This window comes from Ammospiza nelsoni, chromosome 15 (genome assembly GCF_027579445.1).
Source record: "Ammospiza nelsoni isolate bAmmNel1 chromosome 15, bAmmNel1.pri, whole genome shotgun sequence".
NCBI lineage: Eukaryota > Metazoa > Chordata > Aves > Passeriformes > Passerellidae > Ammospiza > Ammospiza nelsoni.
This window is the reverse complement of record NC_080647.1, coordinates 5,000,856-5,020,955: the sequence shown is the minus strand read 5'-3', so window position 1 is coordinate 5,020,955 and position 20,100 is coordinate 5,000,856. Positions and strand designations below refer to the sequence as shown.

At 45.6% G+C, this 20,100-nt stretch overlaps 1 protein-coding gene across 1 annotated transcript; it reads left to right on the top strand.

The window, feature by feature from the left end:
- Positions 1 to 17,491: 17,491 nt before the first annotated feature.
- Positions 17,492 to 18,667, top strand: TENT5D (terminal nucleotidyltransferase 5D). Its single transcript, XM_059483151.1, has one exon. The coding sequence runs from the start codon at positions 17,492 to 17,494 to the stop codon at positions 18,665 to 18,667; it is 1,176 nt and encodes a 391-aa protein (XP_059339134.1).
- Positions 18,668 to 20,100: the final 1,433 nt, after the last annotated feature.

The following is a 20,100-nucleotide window of genomic DNA, read 5'->3' as shown; positions in this document are numbered from 1 at the left end:
TACAGGAAAAGAGCTAATTCTGACTAATCTCAAGGGGTTGATTGTTTTGATTCATTTTCATTCTGAGCATTGATGGCCTTCAGAGAGTTTCTTTGGATGAATCAAAATATTCTCCACTTCTGGCTTTAGGCAATACAAAAACTTAACAAGTCACTTCACATTTAAGAGTAAAACTCCATAAAAAGGAGCAGGAGCTATAAAACCCCTGACCTCAATGCACTTCTTGGACTTTCTTAAGAGAAGTTTACACAGCAAGGAGCTCTCAGTACTTCTACTCAGTGGCTACTAAATTGAATATAAGTTCCTTCCAAATCCTGGCCAAGTACTCAATCCAAGGTGCTTGGGGATGAGAGGAAAGAATTTACAGTGTTGTGAGAGTCCTGTGTGCAATCTGGCTTCACTCTGGCAGGCTGGAAAGAAAAATTTCTCATGGTTCTGTTCTCTTTGGGTGTGTGTGTGTGTGCAGAAGTGAATGTTCAGTTCACCTGGGAAATGCACTTTTACACACACCCCTGCTGGTTCAGCAGCATCTGCCTTAAGTTAAGGCCATGGGGAATGTTTCTTCTGGGGTGATTTCCTTTGAGACAGAATATGCATCATTCATGACATGAAATTCTGGAGTTTTAGAAGGAAAACATAGCCCTGTGATGGAATTTTCCAAAGGTAAAGATGATTTTCTTCCGCCTTGCTGAAATGCAGAGCACCGAGCGAAATGCACAGGGTATCTCAGATCTAAATACATGTGAGAATTGGGGGAGTGCAGATCAGGCTCTGACCTTTACAGTTCTAATCTTCAGCGTTTCACAACTGCCTTTATTGCTCTCACAGTTTGAACTTGTTCTGCACAGCCAAATCCTGTGAAATTTGATAAAATCTCCAGGTAGGGCTGGACCCCATGGTTGCTGTGGAGGATTTAGGTGCTGTTATTCCAGCAAAACATGACCTTGCATTAGGTTATCCATGGCATACTATGGACCTTGAGCTCTGCATTCATAAAACCCCACAAAGGGCACAGTTCCAAGCTCTGTGAAAAACTGGCTGTGCTTCTACAATTTTATTCAGCAAGAAATCAGTGCTGTGCGTCACTGGTCAAAAGATGACTAAGCTCTGGTTCTAAATGATAGAAACTGCGAGGATTTACAGCTTGATTATCCCTTTTTACTCCTTTGGAGTAATACCTTACTTCTTCACCAAGGAATTAAGAGATAAGCAAATCGTTAAATTAGGTGTTTGCTCAAGAGCTTTGCCAGTGAGAAATGTATTTATGGATATATTAAGTGTTTTCTGGAATTAGGACCAAAACAAGAGCAGGCAGCAAGAGTCCAGGTTTAGGGATTGTTTCTTGTACATCAGCACAGGAGACCTGGCCTCAGGGGTGGCCTTTAAAATCCTCATTTCCAGACCAAACAAAAGGAGTTGGGTGAATTCCCAGCTTTACTGAACTCAGGAGCAGGAGTCCCAGCACCTTCAGTGGCCCTGGGATGTCATCAGAGAAATGTCCTTGTCCTTCATTTAGTCTCCTGCCACTTTTCCCCTTGGAGCCCTGTGGTGGCACTCCTGACCTGCCTGTGGACAGTCCCAGCAGCCTGCTGACATCACCATGGCACATTTTTACATCTGCCTCCCTGAAAATGTGCAAAGAGGTAAAGGCACAATTCCAGGAGAATCCATCTCTCCCTGCCTGACATTAAATTGGGTTCATTGCCCATTGAGCACAAACTTTTCTCAGTGTACTGAACACCATTCCCTTGCCCAGCCTTGCTGTGGTGCTGCAACTTCCTAGTGATAAAAAATGGAGGAAAAAAAGGCTATGTATCTTTTCCTAAGTGCAGGAGGAAATTAACTAATTAATTTGCCAAATTAATCACTCAATAGCTACATACAATGGCTGGGCAAGCCATGGGCTTCATCCTGGCACAGGGTAAGAGTTAAGATGCTCTCCCATCCCATTCCTCTCTCCAGCAGTGCTGCCTGTCCAGAGCCTTTGGGCTCCCTCCAGCTTGGCTCTGGTGGCCCAGGACCAGGCAACTGGAAAAGAGACTTTTTGGGGCTGAGATTTGCTTTGTGTTTGGATTTTCAAATGTTTCCTCATCTCTTTTTCACTAATTTGTGAACTAGGAATATAAATTAATATTATAATAATAAACAAAGAAAATAAATAATAAACTAGTACAATAATATAAAGTAATTTAAATATAAATGTTTAACTTTATGACATCAAATGGAGTTGTCTCAGGAGTGGGATGCTTTAATTGTGAAGTGCTTTGTAATAGCTGCAATTGCTCTATCATAAAACTATTCCCAAGAGGAAAGATGTTTTTAAGGGCCCTAAAGAATAACAGCTGGTCTGGGGACTTTTATGTTCAACAAGAGTCATATTTCCTTGCTGTGGATTCTTTTAGGAGAAAAGGTTAAAATCCTGCTTTGGTGTAATACCCAAGAGCCAGCCTAGAAGTACCTGGGTGCTAGAAGGTCAAGTACAGACACAGCTATTTGAGATAATTTTATATTTCCCTATGATACAATGCAATTTAAAATACTTTCATGACCTTTTTTTGCTCATTGTTATGAGTCACTGTAGTACTAAACCTGCACTTTTTTCGAAACTAATCATGGCTTACCCATTTGGCATATTTTCTCAGAACAGTTAAGTAAATTATCTCTCATTTTAGGTCTGTGTCTGAGCAAACTTAAACATTGTACAGCAGCAAAGGTATTCGGTGTCACAGTGCAACGGAAATTACCAAAAATGGCACAAATGCCATAAACTCATCCCATGCCAGGTTTTATCCCATCCATCCAGTGAAGTAATTATCAAAGATGATAAATTTTAGAGGCTCACATTGGAAAGCTTGTATTTTAAATTGAGTGTTTAGAGCCAGAACTGAGTCTGTGACATCATACCTTGTACAGAGAGGAGCATATGGAATGTTTACAGTGGGATCATCTGCAAGCAGAGCCACGCTGGAGGAGATCCTGGTTCCAGAGCCGAGGATCCCACAGCAGCCAAGAATTTTTCTACTCCGGGAAGGGCTGAGCTGCAGGTGAGGCAGAATTTGGGGGACTGAGTGGCCAAATGCAGGTGCTGGTGCTCACATCACTGATTCCTCCTCAGTCATCTTAATCCTTCTATTTGTGCTTCTGAAATGTAGGTTTCCTTAGATTTCCTTGGCAGTTACATCCTGTGCATGCGTCTTGCCCAGAGAAGCTGTGGCTGCCCCATCCCTGGCAGTGTCCCAGGCCAGGATGGACAGGGCTTGGAACAACCTGGGATAGTGGAAGGTGTCCCTGCCCATGGTATGGTAGGATGGATGCTCTTTAAGGTCCCTTCAAACCCAAATCTTCCAGGATTTTATGAAATAGTGAGGCCAAACCGACAAACTGTGCAGGAAGGACCTCGAAACCAAACCAGTTTAGTTCTGACTTTTCTTGGGTTTGATGATCTGAGAACTGGATCACCAGGATAAAAATGTTTTCCACAAGTCAGTGGGACCTTCTTTCCATAGGCTGACAGGACCTCATGTTGCACCAGGGAGGGTCAGGTTGGATATTAGGAAAAAATTCTTCACAGAAAGGGTTCTTAAAGCATTGGATTGGAATGGACTGCCCAGGGCAGAGGTGGAATCACAGTACCATGGAATATGCTGAGTTGGAAGGAACCCATCAAGATCATCAAGTCCAGCTCCTGGCACTGCACAGGCATCCCAACAATCCAACCCTGTTCCTGAGAGTGATGTCCAAGTGCTCCTGGACCTCAGTGCCCATCCCTGGAGGGACTTAGCAGCCATGCAGATGTGGCACTTGGGGACACGGGTTAGCACATACAAACTGCCTGGGTTTGGCAGCACTAAGGTTCCTCGGTGGCCTTAGTGGGCTTTTCCAACCAAAACAATTCCCAGATTTTATGCTTGATTTCACGGTTCCACGTTTCTGTGCACTCCACCTGCAGTGTGTGGCAGGGAAGGTGGACAAGGTGATGGTGGCCGATGTCACGTTGGGGCAGAGCGAGCACGACTGCGGTGCCGGCATGCGGACCCTCCGAGCCTGTGGGTGTGCAGGGGGCACCGGGTGTGACAGTGCTGCGGGGGGTACCGGGTGTGACGGTGCTGCCGGGGGTACCGGGTGTGCCGGGGGTACCAGGGGTATCGGGTGTGCCGGGGATGCCGGGGGTACCGGGTGTGCCAGTGTTGTCGGGGTACCGGGAAGGCCAGTGCTGCCGGGGTGCCGGGTGTGCAGAGGGTACCGGGTGTGCTAGTGCTGCCGGGTGTGCCAGGGTACCGGGTGTGCCGGGGTACCGGGTGTGCCGGGGTACCGGGACTGCCGGGGGTGCCGCGCCCGCCGCGGCCCCCTCACGGCGTTGCCATGGCGGCCATGGCGCTGCGCTCCGCGGGGGCGGGCGGGGGCGGGCGCGGGGCGGGGCGGGGCGGCCCCTTCAGCACCAGCGCGGCCGCGGACAGCGGCGGCCCCGGCTGGAGCGGCGCGGGCACCGCGCGGGGAGCGTCCCGTACACCCGCACGGAGCGTCCCCTCCGCCCGCACGGTGAGTGTCCCCGCACGGCGGGTGAGTGTCCGCCCAGCCGCTCGCTGCGTGAGAGTCCCCACAGCCGCTCGGTGACTGAGAGTCTCCCGCAGCCGCTCGGGAGCTGAGCGTCCCCGCAGCCGCTCGGTGAGTGGATGTCCCCCAGGGCCGCTCGCTCGGTGCACGGGTGTCCCCCGCATGGCGAGCGGGTGTCCCCAGAGCGCCCAGCCCGCAGGGCCGGCGGGTCGCGGGTGCCCGCGGGGTTGGGCCGGGCGGGGCCGTTGCGGGAGCGGTTGGGCTCGGTTAAAAAACTTGGAGAAACCCGGAGCGCTCGGCTCGGCTCGGGCCTTTTCCTTCTCTCTCTGTAAGGCGTTTTCCTTTAGAAACTTTAGGGGTGAACTTGTGAAAAGGGCGGCGCGGCGGTGCCGGAGGGGCTGTGTGTGGCTGCACGTGAGCTCCGTCCCACTACGGGCGTTCCTTCGCATGAGCCCTAAAAGCTCCCTGGAGCTGGGCAAGCCCTGCCTCGGCACGCTCGTAGTAGCGGTAGTAGCAGCGTGGCATTCCTTACTCGCTGTTGGAAGCTCTGTCATCCCGCTTAGATGATGACAGCCCTGGTAGCTGAGGCCTTTTCTGTGTATTCTGCAAGGACCATCCGTGTTTTGGGGGAGGTCACAGCCTGGAGGTGACAGTGACAGTAAAGTGACAGTGACAGCAAGCTGCGATTCTGTGCCCTGAGCTATTCGTAAGTGCCTGCATGCAAAGCAAAACTGCTTTCCAGCAACTCGGGGCTGGAATTGTGTGTCTTCCCAGCCAGGAATCACTCTCGTGTGCTCCCTGCCTTCTCCGACAGGCATCTCTGATACATCTTTGAGCCGCTGCAAATCTGTAATAGCATTAATTGTTCCCTTGGAAAGAGGAGGCTGGGCTCTGCAGGCTCACACGTTGTGCTCCGTGTGCTGCCTTGAGAGTAACAGCCTGTTCGTGGCTCCCATGAAAAGCAGCCAGGTGGGAATGAATGGGGATGTGCCGAATTCTCCGCTAAAGGCCGAGGGATGAATAATAAATGACAGTGACTCCAGAGCAGGGACTCTCCCATGCTTCCTGCTCCTGACTTCTCCTAAAGCTCTGGAGGCAGATGTGATGTGTCTGTCCCATTCAGAAATGTTAAAAACAATCCTGTGCCCTTTCATCCTCCATGTGCTGTGCCTGCAGCATCCAGGAATTGGGAATACGGGCTTGCTGTGTGGAGGGAGAATAGCTGTCTGCATTATCCCTTCTATTCCTTGTGTCTTATCCCTCTGGCATTCCCACAGCTCAGTTCAAAGGGAGCACCAATAATTCCTTTAATTTGCAGTGCTGCGGACCTCTGACCTCAGGGCAGTGCTGCTTGCACACCATCCCTGCCCAGTTGTGCATCCCAGGCATAACTTTACAGTAAATTTAGTTTTGTTGCCTCATTAGGCACCAGACACACAGGGCTATGTGCTCTGGGATGATTCAGCTGTGACACAGACACACAGTGACCCTTGTGAGCAAAAGCCTGACCCTAAATTCCTGCCCTGCAAGATCAGGGCTTGAGCTCCTGCTCAAGCTCAGGAGTAACTGCTGATACAATGGAGTCCCATAATTTATGAATCAACCGTAAATCAGGGAGACAGATGTAGACCAAGTTTCTTGAAAGATCACATTGAGACTGAGTTATTTTGGAGAGTCAATTAAGCAGCATTTAGGCTGGCAGTGGAAATTAATTCATTAATTAACAGTGCTTGAAGGAATTAAATTCTTCCCATGTTTCAAAACACTCCTAATCCAGAGTGGTTTCGTGGTTCTGGGCTCTGATGAGCTGACTGCAGGAGGGGTTTGGGCTGGGCCACCCGTGCTTGGCCCCAGCAGGGGGGAATCTTGCTACCTTTTGCTCTGTTTTGCTTCTCTCGTTGGTGTTGTGAAGCCCTTGGTGGGTCCTCCTGAGGTTGTTGACAGTGTTTGTTGAGTTCTCAGTACCTTGATAGTCTATCCATGTGGGGATAGACATTTTTAATGGAGTTTATATGTAGTTATGTCTCCCATGTCATATACATGTCTTCCATGTCATATATCTCTTATGTGTCTATGTTTAACCCAGTGGTTTTAATAGATGGAAGGCAATGAACAGTTAGAGAATTGGAGGCAAATTCCAAGCCAAATTTCACCATCAAAGGATGGGTAACATGGAGTGAGGGGTGATCCATGGAGAGTGGAAGCCAACCCAGAGTTTACGTTGCAGAACTCAGATGCTCAGCCATGAACAGATGAGGCCAAGTCTTCTCCCATTTACACCAGAGCAATTCCTCCTGAACTGAGTTATTATTCAGTCAATTCTTCATCAGGAGCTGTAGTGGTGAGATGGGAAGTAATAATTTCAAACTGAAAGACGGCAGATTTCACTTCAGTATATGGAAGGAATTCTTCCCTGTGAGGGTGCTGAGGGCCTGGCGCAGGTTCCCAGAGAAGCTGTGGCTGCCCCTGGATCCCTGGAAGTGCCCAAGGCCACGTTGGACAGGGCTTGGAGCACCCTGGGATAGTGGAAGGTGTCCCTGCCCATGGCAGGAGATGGAACTGGATGAGATTAAAGGTCCCTCCCAAGCCAGACCATTCAATGATTCCATGAAATTATGCCATTTGGATTCAAACGTTAAAAAAATACAAATATTTTGGGAATTGCAGGCTGGCTTTTTGCCTTTGCCACCATGATCTTCACGCAAAAATAATTATTCAAAGCATCAGCAGAGAATCGAAGATGCCCCAGGGAATCAGCAGTGTGCCATTGCCTATGGCCATGCTGAGTTACTGTGGTACAGCAAAGGAGAATCCAGCTGCAAAACTTGAGCATAATACTGAGCGTGGTTCCTTCATGTTGCAGAATTGCTCCCATTTCAGTTCTTTTCTAGAAAAAATTATTTTAGAAGCTCTAAAAACTTTCTTTCAGCATGTACCACCAAAAGGGGAGTTTTCCTCCATAAAATGCCACAAACGGGTACAGCAGATGTTGATTTATGTCCACATCAGCTGATTTTCTTCTCCATTACCCTTTCTGCTGGATCTTTGCTTATCCAGCAGGTCCTGTTGCCCTGACATCCGATGTCAGGTTGGATGTTTTTGCACATTTGGTGAAAGCTTGCCTCAGTCTTTCTCCCCAACTTGGTGTCGTCAGGTGCATGATGGTCATTATGAATTATTGATAGTGATGGAAAAGTCACGAATGCACAGCTGTGCTGCAGGGCCTGGGCCTTTTTCTTGGGTTTAATCATCACTTTATCTCCTCTCTGCCTTTTAGTAATAATGTCAACAGAGATTTCGTGCTGCCTTCACCACAAAAGAGGAGCAGTTCCCTGCTCTGCTGCTGCAGCCAGAATCCTTTTTCCTGTCGTAGTTTGCCCAGAGTTCTGCAGATTTTTCAACTGCAAACTAGAAAACAGTTCACTTATCAAAAAACTATTTTCTGTGGAAATCTTGGCTGTTACTGATGCAAAATTAAACATAAACTCCTGTGCAGCAAATACTTTAAAGATAATGAAAAATTCATTTCTTTTTCCCCAGTTTTACAGTGTAACTCATAAAATTGGGAAAATGGCATTAAAATGAAATCCCACTGCTGTGTTTTGTATTCAGAGAGTAACTTTTTAATATAAGTATGGAAATTAATTCATAAAAATATGAATTCTATATGAACATTGTAAACACAAATAGCAACATAATTAAATAATGGAAGACACAGTAATCTCTGAGTAGCCTGTGAGACACAGTCCTGTGGAGGTGCCAGCCCAGCCTGCTCCAGGATACAGAAGTTTTCCCAATTGAATTTAAACTCCCCCCTTGCTGTAGCAATAGGGAAGAGCCTTTATTTGGAGGGATCCTAAACTGCTTCACAAATCAACCTGAACCTGGGCCTGGAGCTCACAGCTCCTGCCATGAAATGAAAATACTCCTGGAGTAGAACAGAATAATTGCTCAACAGAAACACTTTTGTAACCTGTGCAGAGCAGAGCAGGGGTGAGGCAGAGAGGCCTTCAGGGTGCATTTCTTTCATTTTTGGGGCTCCTCCCAAGGAAAACTCCAGATCCACTCTGGGTGAGCAATCAAAACCCTCTCTCCACACCCCAATGGCTCAGTGCTGGTTTGGAGGAGAACCCCCACTCTGCATGGACTGGAGGAACTAAATCCAGCTTCCAGCAAGGGGTTTTGGGGTGTGATCAGCCAACAAAGAGAAATCCATTTCGTGGATGTGGTTGGGTTGGAGCCCTCTGAAAACAGACAGGAGGGTGATCCAGGAGAATCCTCTCATGGTTCAGTGACCATGGGGGTATTTGATAGTTGTCCTTTGGTGTAGATGAGGGGAAGATGGTTCTGGAGAGTTCCTGAAGAGAGCCTTGACTTTGTAATGCCCTCTTTACCCTGAAAGCAGCCCAGCTTTAGGGCTGCAGAGGCACATGGCATCACTCATCCCTCTTCCTCTGGCATTTGAAGAGGAGAGATGATTATGAAGATGGTTAATAGATGGAAAGAGAAGGATTGTTTCAATTTTTACCTTGCCTGCTTTTCCTGCAGTTTAGTCATAATAATGAGAGTTTTTGATAAGTGAGCTTTGGATTGAGTCACTGGGATCTCGAGTGAGTAAATAGATTTTGGGATTAGTCTGAGGAGCTGAGCAGAGCAGTCAGGGGAAGCTGCAGCACACAGGGGGAGGAAGGAATCTCTGGGACCCTTGGCTCTTGTTCCTGCCAGCTCAGGGGGCATCACCTGGAAATGCCCTGGGAGAGCTCATGAGGTGCTGAGCAGCTCCACATCCATCCAAGATTTAAGATCCACCTGGAAGGTTTGAGGGTGGATATTCCTCAGGGTGAGACCTGGGAGTGGGGACACCCAAAGGAGTGACCAGCTGGGGAATTGTGGCACAGAGGGAAATCCAGGGCACAGAGCCCCACATCATCACCCAGACCCTGCTGCATCTCAGGATACTCCTGTGCTCCTTAGGCACCAGGGGAAAATTCTTGGGAATGGCTGTGTTGGTGCATGTTGCCATAATTCACATCCCCAGTTCAGGAACAGGGAAATGGTCTCTTTAAAACACAGGGTAATTGTTGACATCATCATTTTTATTTTTGTTTTTCCTTCTGCTGAAAAAAATCCTGGGAACCCTGAGCGTAGAGTAAGGAAATGATGCTTTTTCCTGTGGCGACTGAGCCAATAAAAGGCAGCTGTTGGGAATAATGTCCCAGTAGGCAAAGCAGCTCATCAATCTCAGCTGCTGCTTCTATGAACATATTATATAATAATGCCTCTTCTACCAAAAAAAAAAAGTGCTATAAAGGTCTCTCTTCTTCCCCTAAATATCACCAGGGGAAGCCATAAATTCTACTCCAGTGTTAATCTGTTCTATCAGGGTGATATATCCATTAGTGGATATCATATATCCATTAAACCTTCCATTGTATTTTTTTTTTTTTTTTTTGCAAAGTGACTGATTTGTCTGACTTTTCCAGACTCCACATGCTGAGATCCTTTTATCTAAGCAGCCCAGAACTCTTCCTTTGCCATCAAGGCCTGACTGGCTGCTCACTGCCAGGCTCAGAGCTGAGCTCAGCCCTTGCCAGACTTAACCCTTTATTGAGCTGCCAACGTGAGACGTCAGTGCACGGATTTGGGAGCAGGTCAGGAACATGCATTCAGCTAATTAGTGGTCCATCAGGAGTTGGAAAGCAAATGAAAGCTGCAGACAGGCCCTGGCACAACAGACAGGTCCTCACAGGGTGAGCAAAGCAAGTGCTGTGCTTCTGGCAGCACTAAAATGGCATTTTCAGGGATAAAAATCTGCCTGCTGTAGCAGGGAGGAAAAATCCATTTTATTCCTAATAAAGGAATAACACAGTCCATACCTCCTTGGGCTATAATTTCAGCTTTTCCAGCAGATTATGTAGATATTTACACTTAAATCATACTTTAAATATTGTCTTTACTAAGAACCATGTGTAATTTGAGCAAAAAAGCTGATTGTGGAACACAACTCAACAAGGAGTAAATTTCTGTGAATACCAAACCATAGAGTGGACAGGTCCTGCTTGGGATAGTCAGGGAACTTGAGTGGGTGTTGTGAGCTTGGCAGGATGGGGTGCTGGAATGGGAGGTCTTGCCTGAGAATACTGACTGTCAGCACATGTTTGAAATGAGAAACAAATATAAAGGAGTGCCTTTATGATAGCAGGTGAATATTTACAGAAATACTTCATTCCAGCACATGGCATGAGCATGGAAATTCCAGCAACAGGACCCTGGGCTTACTCTAAATGAACCAGCAACCAGAGCTTCCTGTCAGCTGCACACTCTGATAGAAAGAATCTAAAGCCACTACACAATTCATAATACTTCATTCTGCTCTGAATTATTATTCATTCTAAATTTTATATGACTCTACTACATCCCTGCTAATTTGCATGTCTATTAATAATATTAAATTCCCACTCAAACCCTGTAGGGAAAATGGCAGGTTTGTTAATATCCTTGCAGAGGATTAAGCATGACCTGAAACCCAGAGTCTTTATAAAGCCCTTGGTGCTTTTCCCACTACTTTTCCCTTACCATTCCCTACTTCAAAGTCTGTTGTTACCCCTGCAGGACTGCCAGGCTGCAATGCATCATTTATTATGTCCAGCAGGTGACCGGTGGTTAACATTGATCTCCAAATGAATGTGATTGTTTGTTGGGTTTTATTTCCTGCAGCTCTCCCGGGGAGCTTTGTGTTTCTGTCAGCGACAAGATGACAATTCATATTTCTACCAAATGATTCAGTGACTCATCCTATTAACTCTGCTGGAATACACGCTCCCAGTCGTCCTGCCACGGTGAGTCCGTGGGATTTTGCATTCTTGCTGGGAATGTTGTTCAGGATTCAGTCCATAAATATGTTTTTGGTAGTACAAATAAGCTTTTCCTAAAGCAGGAACTTTCCAGGGATGACCACAGCCCAAAACAGACTAAATATTGCAAATAGCAGCTATTTTTAAAAAGTTATTGAAGTGTTTTATAGCAATTGAGGTACTGACCTCATGGTTTTTAAAGGGTTTGATTGGTTTGGACTGGAGGCCCTGTGAGAAGGAGCCTCATGTGTTGTGGGAACTGATATCAAGTCATGATAAATAGGCCCTTGAAAATGTTGCCCTGTGAGGGGATCCTCATCTGGCTAAGAATGAGTGTACCATGAGTCATGATGGAAAAATGGGACATCCAAAAACCCCCCAAATATCCAGCATGACGGAATATGGATTATTATTTCATACTGGGTGCCCAAGTTAAACTCCTCAGTTTGGGCCTCCTGAGACCTCCCAGCTCATCGAGCCAATATCCTGTAATATTCCAGTAGAAATAGAATCCCAGCATGGTTTGGGTTGGGAGGGACCTTACATCCCATCTTGTTCCATGGGCAGGGAAACATCCTAGTCTGGGATGCTCCAAGCCCTGTCCAACTGGTCTTGGAGAGTTCCAGGGGTCCAGGGGGCACCCACAGCTTCTCTGTGCCAGGGCCTGCCCACCCTTAAAGGAAAGAATTTCTTGCCCATATCCCATCTAACCCTGCCCTCTTTCCCTTAAAGCCATTATCCAAGTTCCTTTTGTTGGGTGGGAAAAGCAGGACACATTTTTGTGGATCAAGTCTCATCCTGTGTTTACTTTTTGTGCCCTTGAAGGTGCCATTCTGTGGCACAGCCCAAGCCCACAGCTTTGCATTTTGCCCACCTTGCAGCCTTATCTGCCAGGGGAGAGCTGAGCTATCATTTGTTATCCCAGGGAAACTCGATGGGAACTGGACTGAAAACTGATGGCAATTCATGCGTTATCTCTTGATAACAGGATAAATAAACACTGCCTTCACCACTGCATTAACAGTAATGGAAGGGAAAACTCATGGAAAGCACTGTCAAACCAGTTTAAATATGTCCCCATTTAGGTTTCCCAGATGTTTTTCTGCTTCTCCTTGTCTCATCTGGGTTTAAATTACGACTGGAAGTCTCTCCACATTTGACATTCCTGCCTTTGGAACTTATGCCAGCTGCAGTTCTAAAGTAAGTGAGCAAAATACTTCCAAATGTCCAGCTTAATAGAGAAATTGATCTTTGAATTAAAATAAAGCTTTAGCAAGAGATCATGGGCATTTATAGTGATGTGTGTAATGTGTAAACAGGAAAACCAGTGCAGAGGTGAGAGGAATGGCAGAATTTCTGTGAGTGGTTCTGGAGTGATCCTCCAAAACAAGACCACCACAGCAGCTCCCAAGATATTTTGCTACATCTCTTTTCCAGCCTCTTCTCCCAGGGAACAAGGGACAGAATGAGGGGAAACAGCCTCAAGGCATGCCAGGGGAGGTGCAGGTTGGACAGCAGCAGGAATTCCTTCATGGAAGGGGTGGCCAGGCCTTGGCAGGGGCTTCCCAGGGAGGTTTGGAGTCCCCATCCCTTGAGGTGTCCAAGGACGTGGCACTCAGAGCTCTGGGCTGGGTACAAGGTGGGGATGGGCACTGGTTGGACTCAATGGTCTTGGAGGGCTTTTCCAACCTCCCTCACTCTGGAGTTCTGTGATCTCTGAGAGGTCCCTGCACAGCTGACTTCAAGTGCAAAGTAAAAAAAATTGGAGCATTTAAATACGCTTCAATTCCCAACCTTTATTGTAAACAGAAAAACATGGGAGCAGATAGAAGCAAAGGGAAGAGGATGGAGCTGCCACAGCTGCACAAAACCTATTTCAGCTGTATCCTGCCTCAAAATGCCAGCACATGGCAAACCCTTTGAAAACACACTGAATCAACATTATGGAATATATAAAAAGAGAATCTAAACAGTTTATCAGTAAAATATGAGCTAAATTTGATGAGACTGTTCTCTAGACTGCAAGAATCTGTTTCTGTGAAAGTTGTGGGGAACATGAAAGCTGTCATTAGCATGGCAGATTTGCTTCATTCAGATGGAAAGCCAGATCTGCTTGGATTTTTTTGATGAAGCTCATGCGCAGTGGAGAGCTAAGAGGTGGTTAATGAAACATTTTAGCATCATTGTCAGCCCAAACTCAGAGCTGCTTGCTCCAAAAAGAAAATTAGAGCCTCTAATTTCAATAGGAAAATAAATGATAAAATCTAACAATATTATGTTTCAGTATCCAAACATTTTTCCACATTGTGACTGCTTTAGCAGGTGAAGGTGACCACTCAAGGACAAGTTGGAAGTTGAGTCAGAGAAATATTTTTTTAACCTTATAATAAGAATGATATATCACAAGACTTGACTGGGTCTGATCCATCTTATTCTGTGCTTCTCTAGCCAGTGTATGTAAAAGAAAACACCTTGAAAACTGCTTTTCTTCATCCTTTTTCCTGGCAGAGATCTTAAATCAGATGGCATTCAGGGTCTATTGCAGTTTATGGTAACATTTTAAAATCCACAAGCAAAAAAACTTCAGAAAAATGACTAGGAGAGAATCTCAGTAAATTAAAATATTGATGAAGTGTGGAAAAAACACCCTCTTTTGCATTTCATTGCCATGGTGGTGATGTTTGTGCATCTCCCATTGGCCCACATGCAGACTTTAGGACAAGAAGACCCTGAATGTGGAACACCTGAGATGCTTTGGGGTATTTGTGTGGAAGGAGTTTCACAAAGGGAATTCTTTGGCAGAGGGCAGCAGGGGAGCTGGGATTGGGGGGGCCGGTGAGGGATCTGCATCCAGGGATCACAGAATCCCAGCATGGCTTGGTTGGAAGGGACCTTAAAGATCATCTGCTTCCAGTTCCACTTCCACTGTCCCAGGCTGCTCCAAGCCCTGTCCAGCCTGGCCTTGGACACTTCCAGGGATCCAGGGGCAGCCACAGCTGCTCTGGAATCTGTGCCAGGTCCTCAGCACCCTCACAGGGAGGAATTTTTCTCTAATTTCATCTAAACCTCCCTTCCTTTTAAAACTATCCCCCTATCCTATCACTCTCTTCCCATGTAAACTGATCATCCTCCATTGCAAACAGCAGCAGTTTCCAAGGAATAAAGTGATTTTCCAGCCTCTTTTCTAATTAAGCAGCTCAGTACTCACTTGTGCTTGGCTTCATCCAGGTGCTGTGGTCACATGCAGGGAGTTTCCTTCCCTTCATCCCAGGATCTCTGGTTTTACACAACACTTTGACTAATTAGAACCTCAGTGTTGCTGCTGATGCATTGTAACAGAGGATAATCACATTAATAATAACTCATGGCATTAACCTGAGCGCCTCAGTAAGTAAATTTGCCCCTGCTTTGAGAAATCAGGTTCCTAATGACTATTAAAGTGCCTGGAAATTGTTCTTTTTGCCAGAGAAGATTGAAGAAAATAACAAAATAAAATCCTTCTAGGAGAGTGAAAGGTTAAAGTATTGGCTTGCAAACTGGTAGAAAATTAGTAAATCATAAAAAATACTATTACTAATAATGTTTATTTAGCCTTACCTGCAAATTAATTATATTTTTGAAAACTGAATTCCTGGGGTTTTTTCCTAGTACATTTTTCTCACTTGTCAGAGTTGAAGGTGTTATTTCAGCACAGAATTCTTTAATATTTATCATAAAACATTTATGGTGAGACTGAGCTCCCAAAGCCTCCTCAGATTCTCCAGGAATCACTTCAGAGAAATGACATTTTGAGGGATGCCTCTTCAACACAAAAGAGAGATTTACTGACATTACCTTCTCCTTTCAGTTTCAAACCTCAGTATATTGCAATAACATCTGAAATACCTAAAACCATGTAGCAATAAAGGAAGGATTTCTAAGCTATTTAGAGATATGCCCATCTTCTGACTTTCCAAGTGTTTGAAGAGGGTCCCTCTGCTAAAAGGGGGTTGAATTTCAACATTCCCTTCTCTGCTCCCTTTTTTTTTACGTCACATCATCAGCCTCAGAAAGGTCAAAGTTTTGCAATATCAAACAAATGCCATAATAAAAATTACTGCTTAGACAGCAATTCTGACAATTTTAAGTTAGCTAGGGGATCATTTGGGCTGGTCCACCACAATCTGGCATGTAAAAAGCTGGACTTGATGATCTTGGAAGTCTTTTCCAACCTTAATTCTGTGATTGTATGAATGACTCAGGTGACAACATGGCAGCAAAAACATTTGATCAAAACCTTCTTCCAACCTGCCTCCACCCAAGGTTGTCCCACTTCCAGAATTAGCAGTAGCTCTCTGTAAAAGCTGGTTTTTAGGATAGACTTGTACTGAGTTGTCATAAAGGCTCTGAAGGATGCATAGCTAGTTTTAAAGGAATTACCATGGAATTCTTATGAATATTTAATGGTGAAATCATTAGCATGTAAAATTGGCAGTGCTGCGAAGGGCAGTTTCTCTCCTTTTCAGTTCAAATGTTGTGTCCTCTAAACTCCTGCAGGAAAAATGTGGATATTTCTGAATACACCTGAAAACATACCTGATATGGGTGTGGAATTATACACTATGTACATGATGCCAGGAGCTACGTGGTTGTGCCAGACCTGTGGGACTGATTCCAAGACCTTCACACTGTCAATTAAATTCCCAACTTCAGTCCTGCTTTAGCCAACTTTTAAAACATTCCTTCAGCTTCAAACATCTGGTTAGTCCCATTCTTTGTCATGAGGCCAGGAAGGTGCTTGGAATTACATATGCTCCTGATCAGCTTAATGGGAGCTGAAATTCCAGCAGAAGTATGTGAAGTAGAGCTCTGCCATATTCCCAAGCCATTTGGCAGCTCACAAGTTACTTGAAATTACTAAAATATTCCAGAATGTGGAATCTGAAGGCGAGGGAAGGGGAATGTATGACAACGTACATATGGAGTCACCACTGGTTAGAGAAACAACAGTGGGGACTTTTCTGTAGTGTTGTTACTTAGTAGGATTTTACTTTATTTTTATCCTTGAGCTTTGGCTGAAAGAATATGTTTGAGCCATCTGGCTGCAGAAACACTCGGAGGTGTTTCAGAAGCAGGTTCTGGGCGCTGGCAGATTCCCAACGGCACTTCCTGCACCCAGCTGGTTCCTCACTGAGACCCTTCAGATGCCACCTGGCCACCACCTGAGCGTCTCATCTCATTGTTAAACGTGATGCTGTGAATTCAAGATATCATTTTAAACTGAGAAATTCCCAAAGCTGAGCTTTATATCCCGTGTATTCTATAGGTGCTTCTTTCTTGAGGTCCTTTTTCCACAAGACTGAAAGGGGTTTTCTCACCAGATCTGCAAACCACGACCTGCAGCATTGATACATTAATGTAGAACATGGCTGATGGCTTAGAAGGGAAATATTTTCCACAGAAACGTTATGGAAACAACTTGACAATTATCAGATATCCAGTCCTTAAACCACAAGTGATATTAAAGTATGTCTGTGTTTAGATGATCCATACAGACCAAAGTTCATCCAGGGCATATGGCTGGATAAACAGGGAGCAGGTTGCAACATTCTTGGTTCTCACAACAAAACTTCCTGGTCTTTTAGTACTTTTAAGTATTCAAGTCACTGAAGATCAAGGGAGATGTCTAGGCAGGACAGAAAGAACAAATTTGCTCACTTTCCTCATTTTATCTCTTCATGGCGAAATTTATTTGGAGTTCCATTAGAACCACCAAGTACTTTGTGTTATTAACCTTTGAGTAGTTTTAAATTGGGTCTATATGGTTTGCTGCATTTACTTTGAGTCATGGGTTATACAATAACGTGATGGCTTCTCAGCAGGATTAAAACCTGAGTACATTAAAATTCAATTAAAAGCCTGTGACAAGTGCAGTGGTTGACTCAGACCATTAACTGGGGTTGTGTCTCTAAAATGAACAGCTCCATCACTACACTGAGGGAGGAAGTTTAATATAACCAAGTGAAATGTCCTCTCTCGTATTCCAGAAAGTTCTAACATTTGTCTCTAATTCCTCTTTTTCTGTTTAGCCAACCAATACCACAATGACTGAGGACTTGGACCACAGATTCAGTTATCTCACCTGGGATCAGATTAAAATCCTGGATCAGGTTTTGACTGAGGCTATACCTATTCATGGGAGAGGAAATTTTCCAACCCTGGAGGTAAAGCCTAAGGATATAATCCATATGGTAAAGGAGCAGCTCATTGAGAAGCAGATCCATGTCAGGGACATCCGCCTGAACGGTTCCACTGCCAGTCACATCCTGGTGAAGCACAATGGCACCAGTTACAAGGACCTGGACATCATTTTTGGAGTGGAACTTCCCAGTGAGCTCGAGTTCCAGGTGGTAAAGGAAGCGGTTCTCAATTGCCTATTGGACTTCTTGCCAAAATGCGTTAACAAGCAAAAAATCACGGCTCAGACCATGAAAGATGCCTACGTGCAGAAGATGGTCAAAGTCTCCACCGACCACGACCGCTGGAGCCTCATCTCCCTGTCCAACAACAGCGGCAAGAACGTGGAGCTGAAGTTCGTCAGCTCGCTGCGGCGGCAGTTCGAGTTCAGCGTGGACTCCTTCCAGATCATCCTGGACTCCATCCTGGCCATCTACAGAGCCTCAGACCGGCCCCTGACACAGGACTGCCACCCCGCCGTCATCGCCGAGAGCATGTACGGGGACTTCAGCCAGGCCATGGACCACCTGAAATACAAACTGATCTCCACCCGCAACCCGGAGGAGATCCGGGGAGGCGGCCTCCTCAAGTACAGCAACCTCCTGGTGCGTGACTTTAAGCCGGCGGATGAGGCTGAAATTAAATCTCTGGAACGTTACATGTGCTCCAGGTTCTTCATTGATTTTCCCGACGTTGCCGAGCAGCAGAGGAAAATCGAGTCCTACCTGCGCAACCACTTCATCGGGGAGGAGAAGAGCAAGTACGACTACTTGATGACCCTGCGTGGGGTGGTGAACAAGAGCACAGTCTGCCTGATGGGGCACGAGCGAAGACAAACCCTCAACATGATCACAATCCTGGCTTTAAAAGTGCTCGGAGAACAGAACATCATCCCCAACGCGGCCAACGTCACGTGCTACTATCAGCCTGCTCCCTATATCAGTGACAGAAACTTCAGCAGCTACTACATTGCCCACGGACAACCCCCTGTGTTCTACCAGCCGTACCCTTTCCACATACAGCTACAGAGCGGGATGGTGTAGGAGCACTCCAGCCTCCAAGCACTCACCACTCCTCCCTTTCCAGTTCTCTCCTTAATAAAGGCCTCATTAAAGCGAGTTTTATCAGCACTTTTGAGTTAAGGACATATTTTTGTGCAAGTTGCCAAAGTTGTTTGGTTGGTCAATGTCTAACTCACCATTAAGCAGGTGAAATAAGTGAAGCGTCTGTCATTCGTGAAGTGTTTATACCTTGATGTGTGTTTGGGCTGTGTTTTTTTGCAATGAAAAGAGAAGGATATAAATTATTCTAATTTTGTAAAAATGAAATGCACTAAGTTCTGGGTTCTAAAAAAAAAATTCTTAAGAAAAATGTAAATGGTGTCAATGAAAACTGAAGCCAATTAAATACCTCTCTGTAGAAATGGCTGATATTAGAAGGGACAGTGCTCTGGGTATGTCAAAGTCAATCATCCCTTGGTTTTATCCATGCAGTTCCAGCAACTTTTATTTGCAGCACCTTTGAAACCACACATTGCTGGGTCATCTCTTGGTGGCTGATTGTTCCTCAGGTCAGTCAGAGACTCGGGGTCACTCCCCTCTCCAGAGAACTGGTTTGTGCTGGTGAGCAGGGAATGCCCCTGCCAAGAGCAGACTCAGCATTTTGTGTATCTGAAATTTCCACTGATCCCAGGGAAAGATTTGGCTGCTCAAGTCAGGCAGCATCAGAGCCCAGGATCTGCCTCACAGATAACAAAAGCTGTAAGAGGTACAACTATTCTGATTAAATTGGTTTTGAAAACCAAGGCAAGAGGATGAGAAAGGAGGTGAAAATTGAGCAGAATGGACTCACTTTCTATCACTAATTTGTTATTGATCACAGCTGCTTTAATGCACAACAAACAGAGTCAGGAAAAAACTCCAAAAGCCCAGGACTGGCACTATTTTTAGGTGAATTTAAAAAAATCCTTGGCAGTGGCATTTGAAAAACTATTTTGTACTGGTAAAGTCCTGTCTGTGTTTAGATACCTGCACACATCCACCAGTAGCAAACAAGGATTTACGATCAGGAAGCAAAACATGAATTATACATTTTTGTGTGTGTGAGTGTTTACCAAAGATAAGTTTTAAACATGTCACATAAGTGCCTCCCTGTGCCAGTTGCGCCATGAAATGCTGGAAATGGTGCCAGAGAGTTCCTAAATTATGGAAAGGGAAACATGGACAGGGAAACACACCCTGGAGTTGCAGAGTGGTTGTAGCAGTGATGGGCAGAGGGTTTCTCCAGGATGAGCATGTTTGGGACAGATGGATCTAAAAACCAAACCAAACTTGGGAAAAGGAATATGGAACAAGGACTAGTGGGAAAAGGAGGTTTGGAAGGGGTGTAGGTGTAAAATGGGAACAGCCAACTGGAAATGCAAGCTGTAGAGTTTCTTACATTGACTTTGTGTGTTGCTGTGTTGTCCCTGTCACTG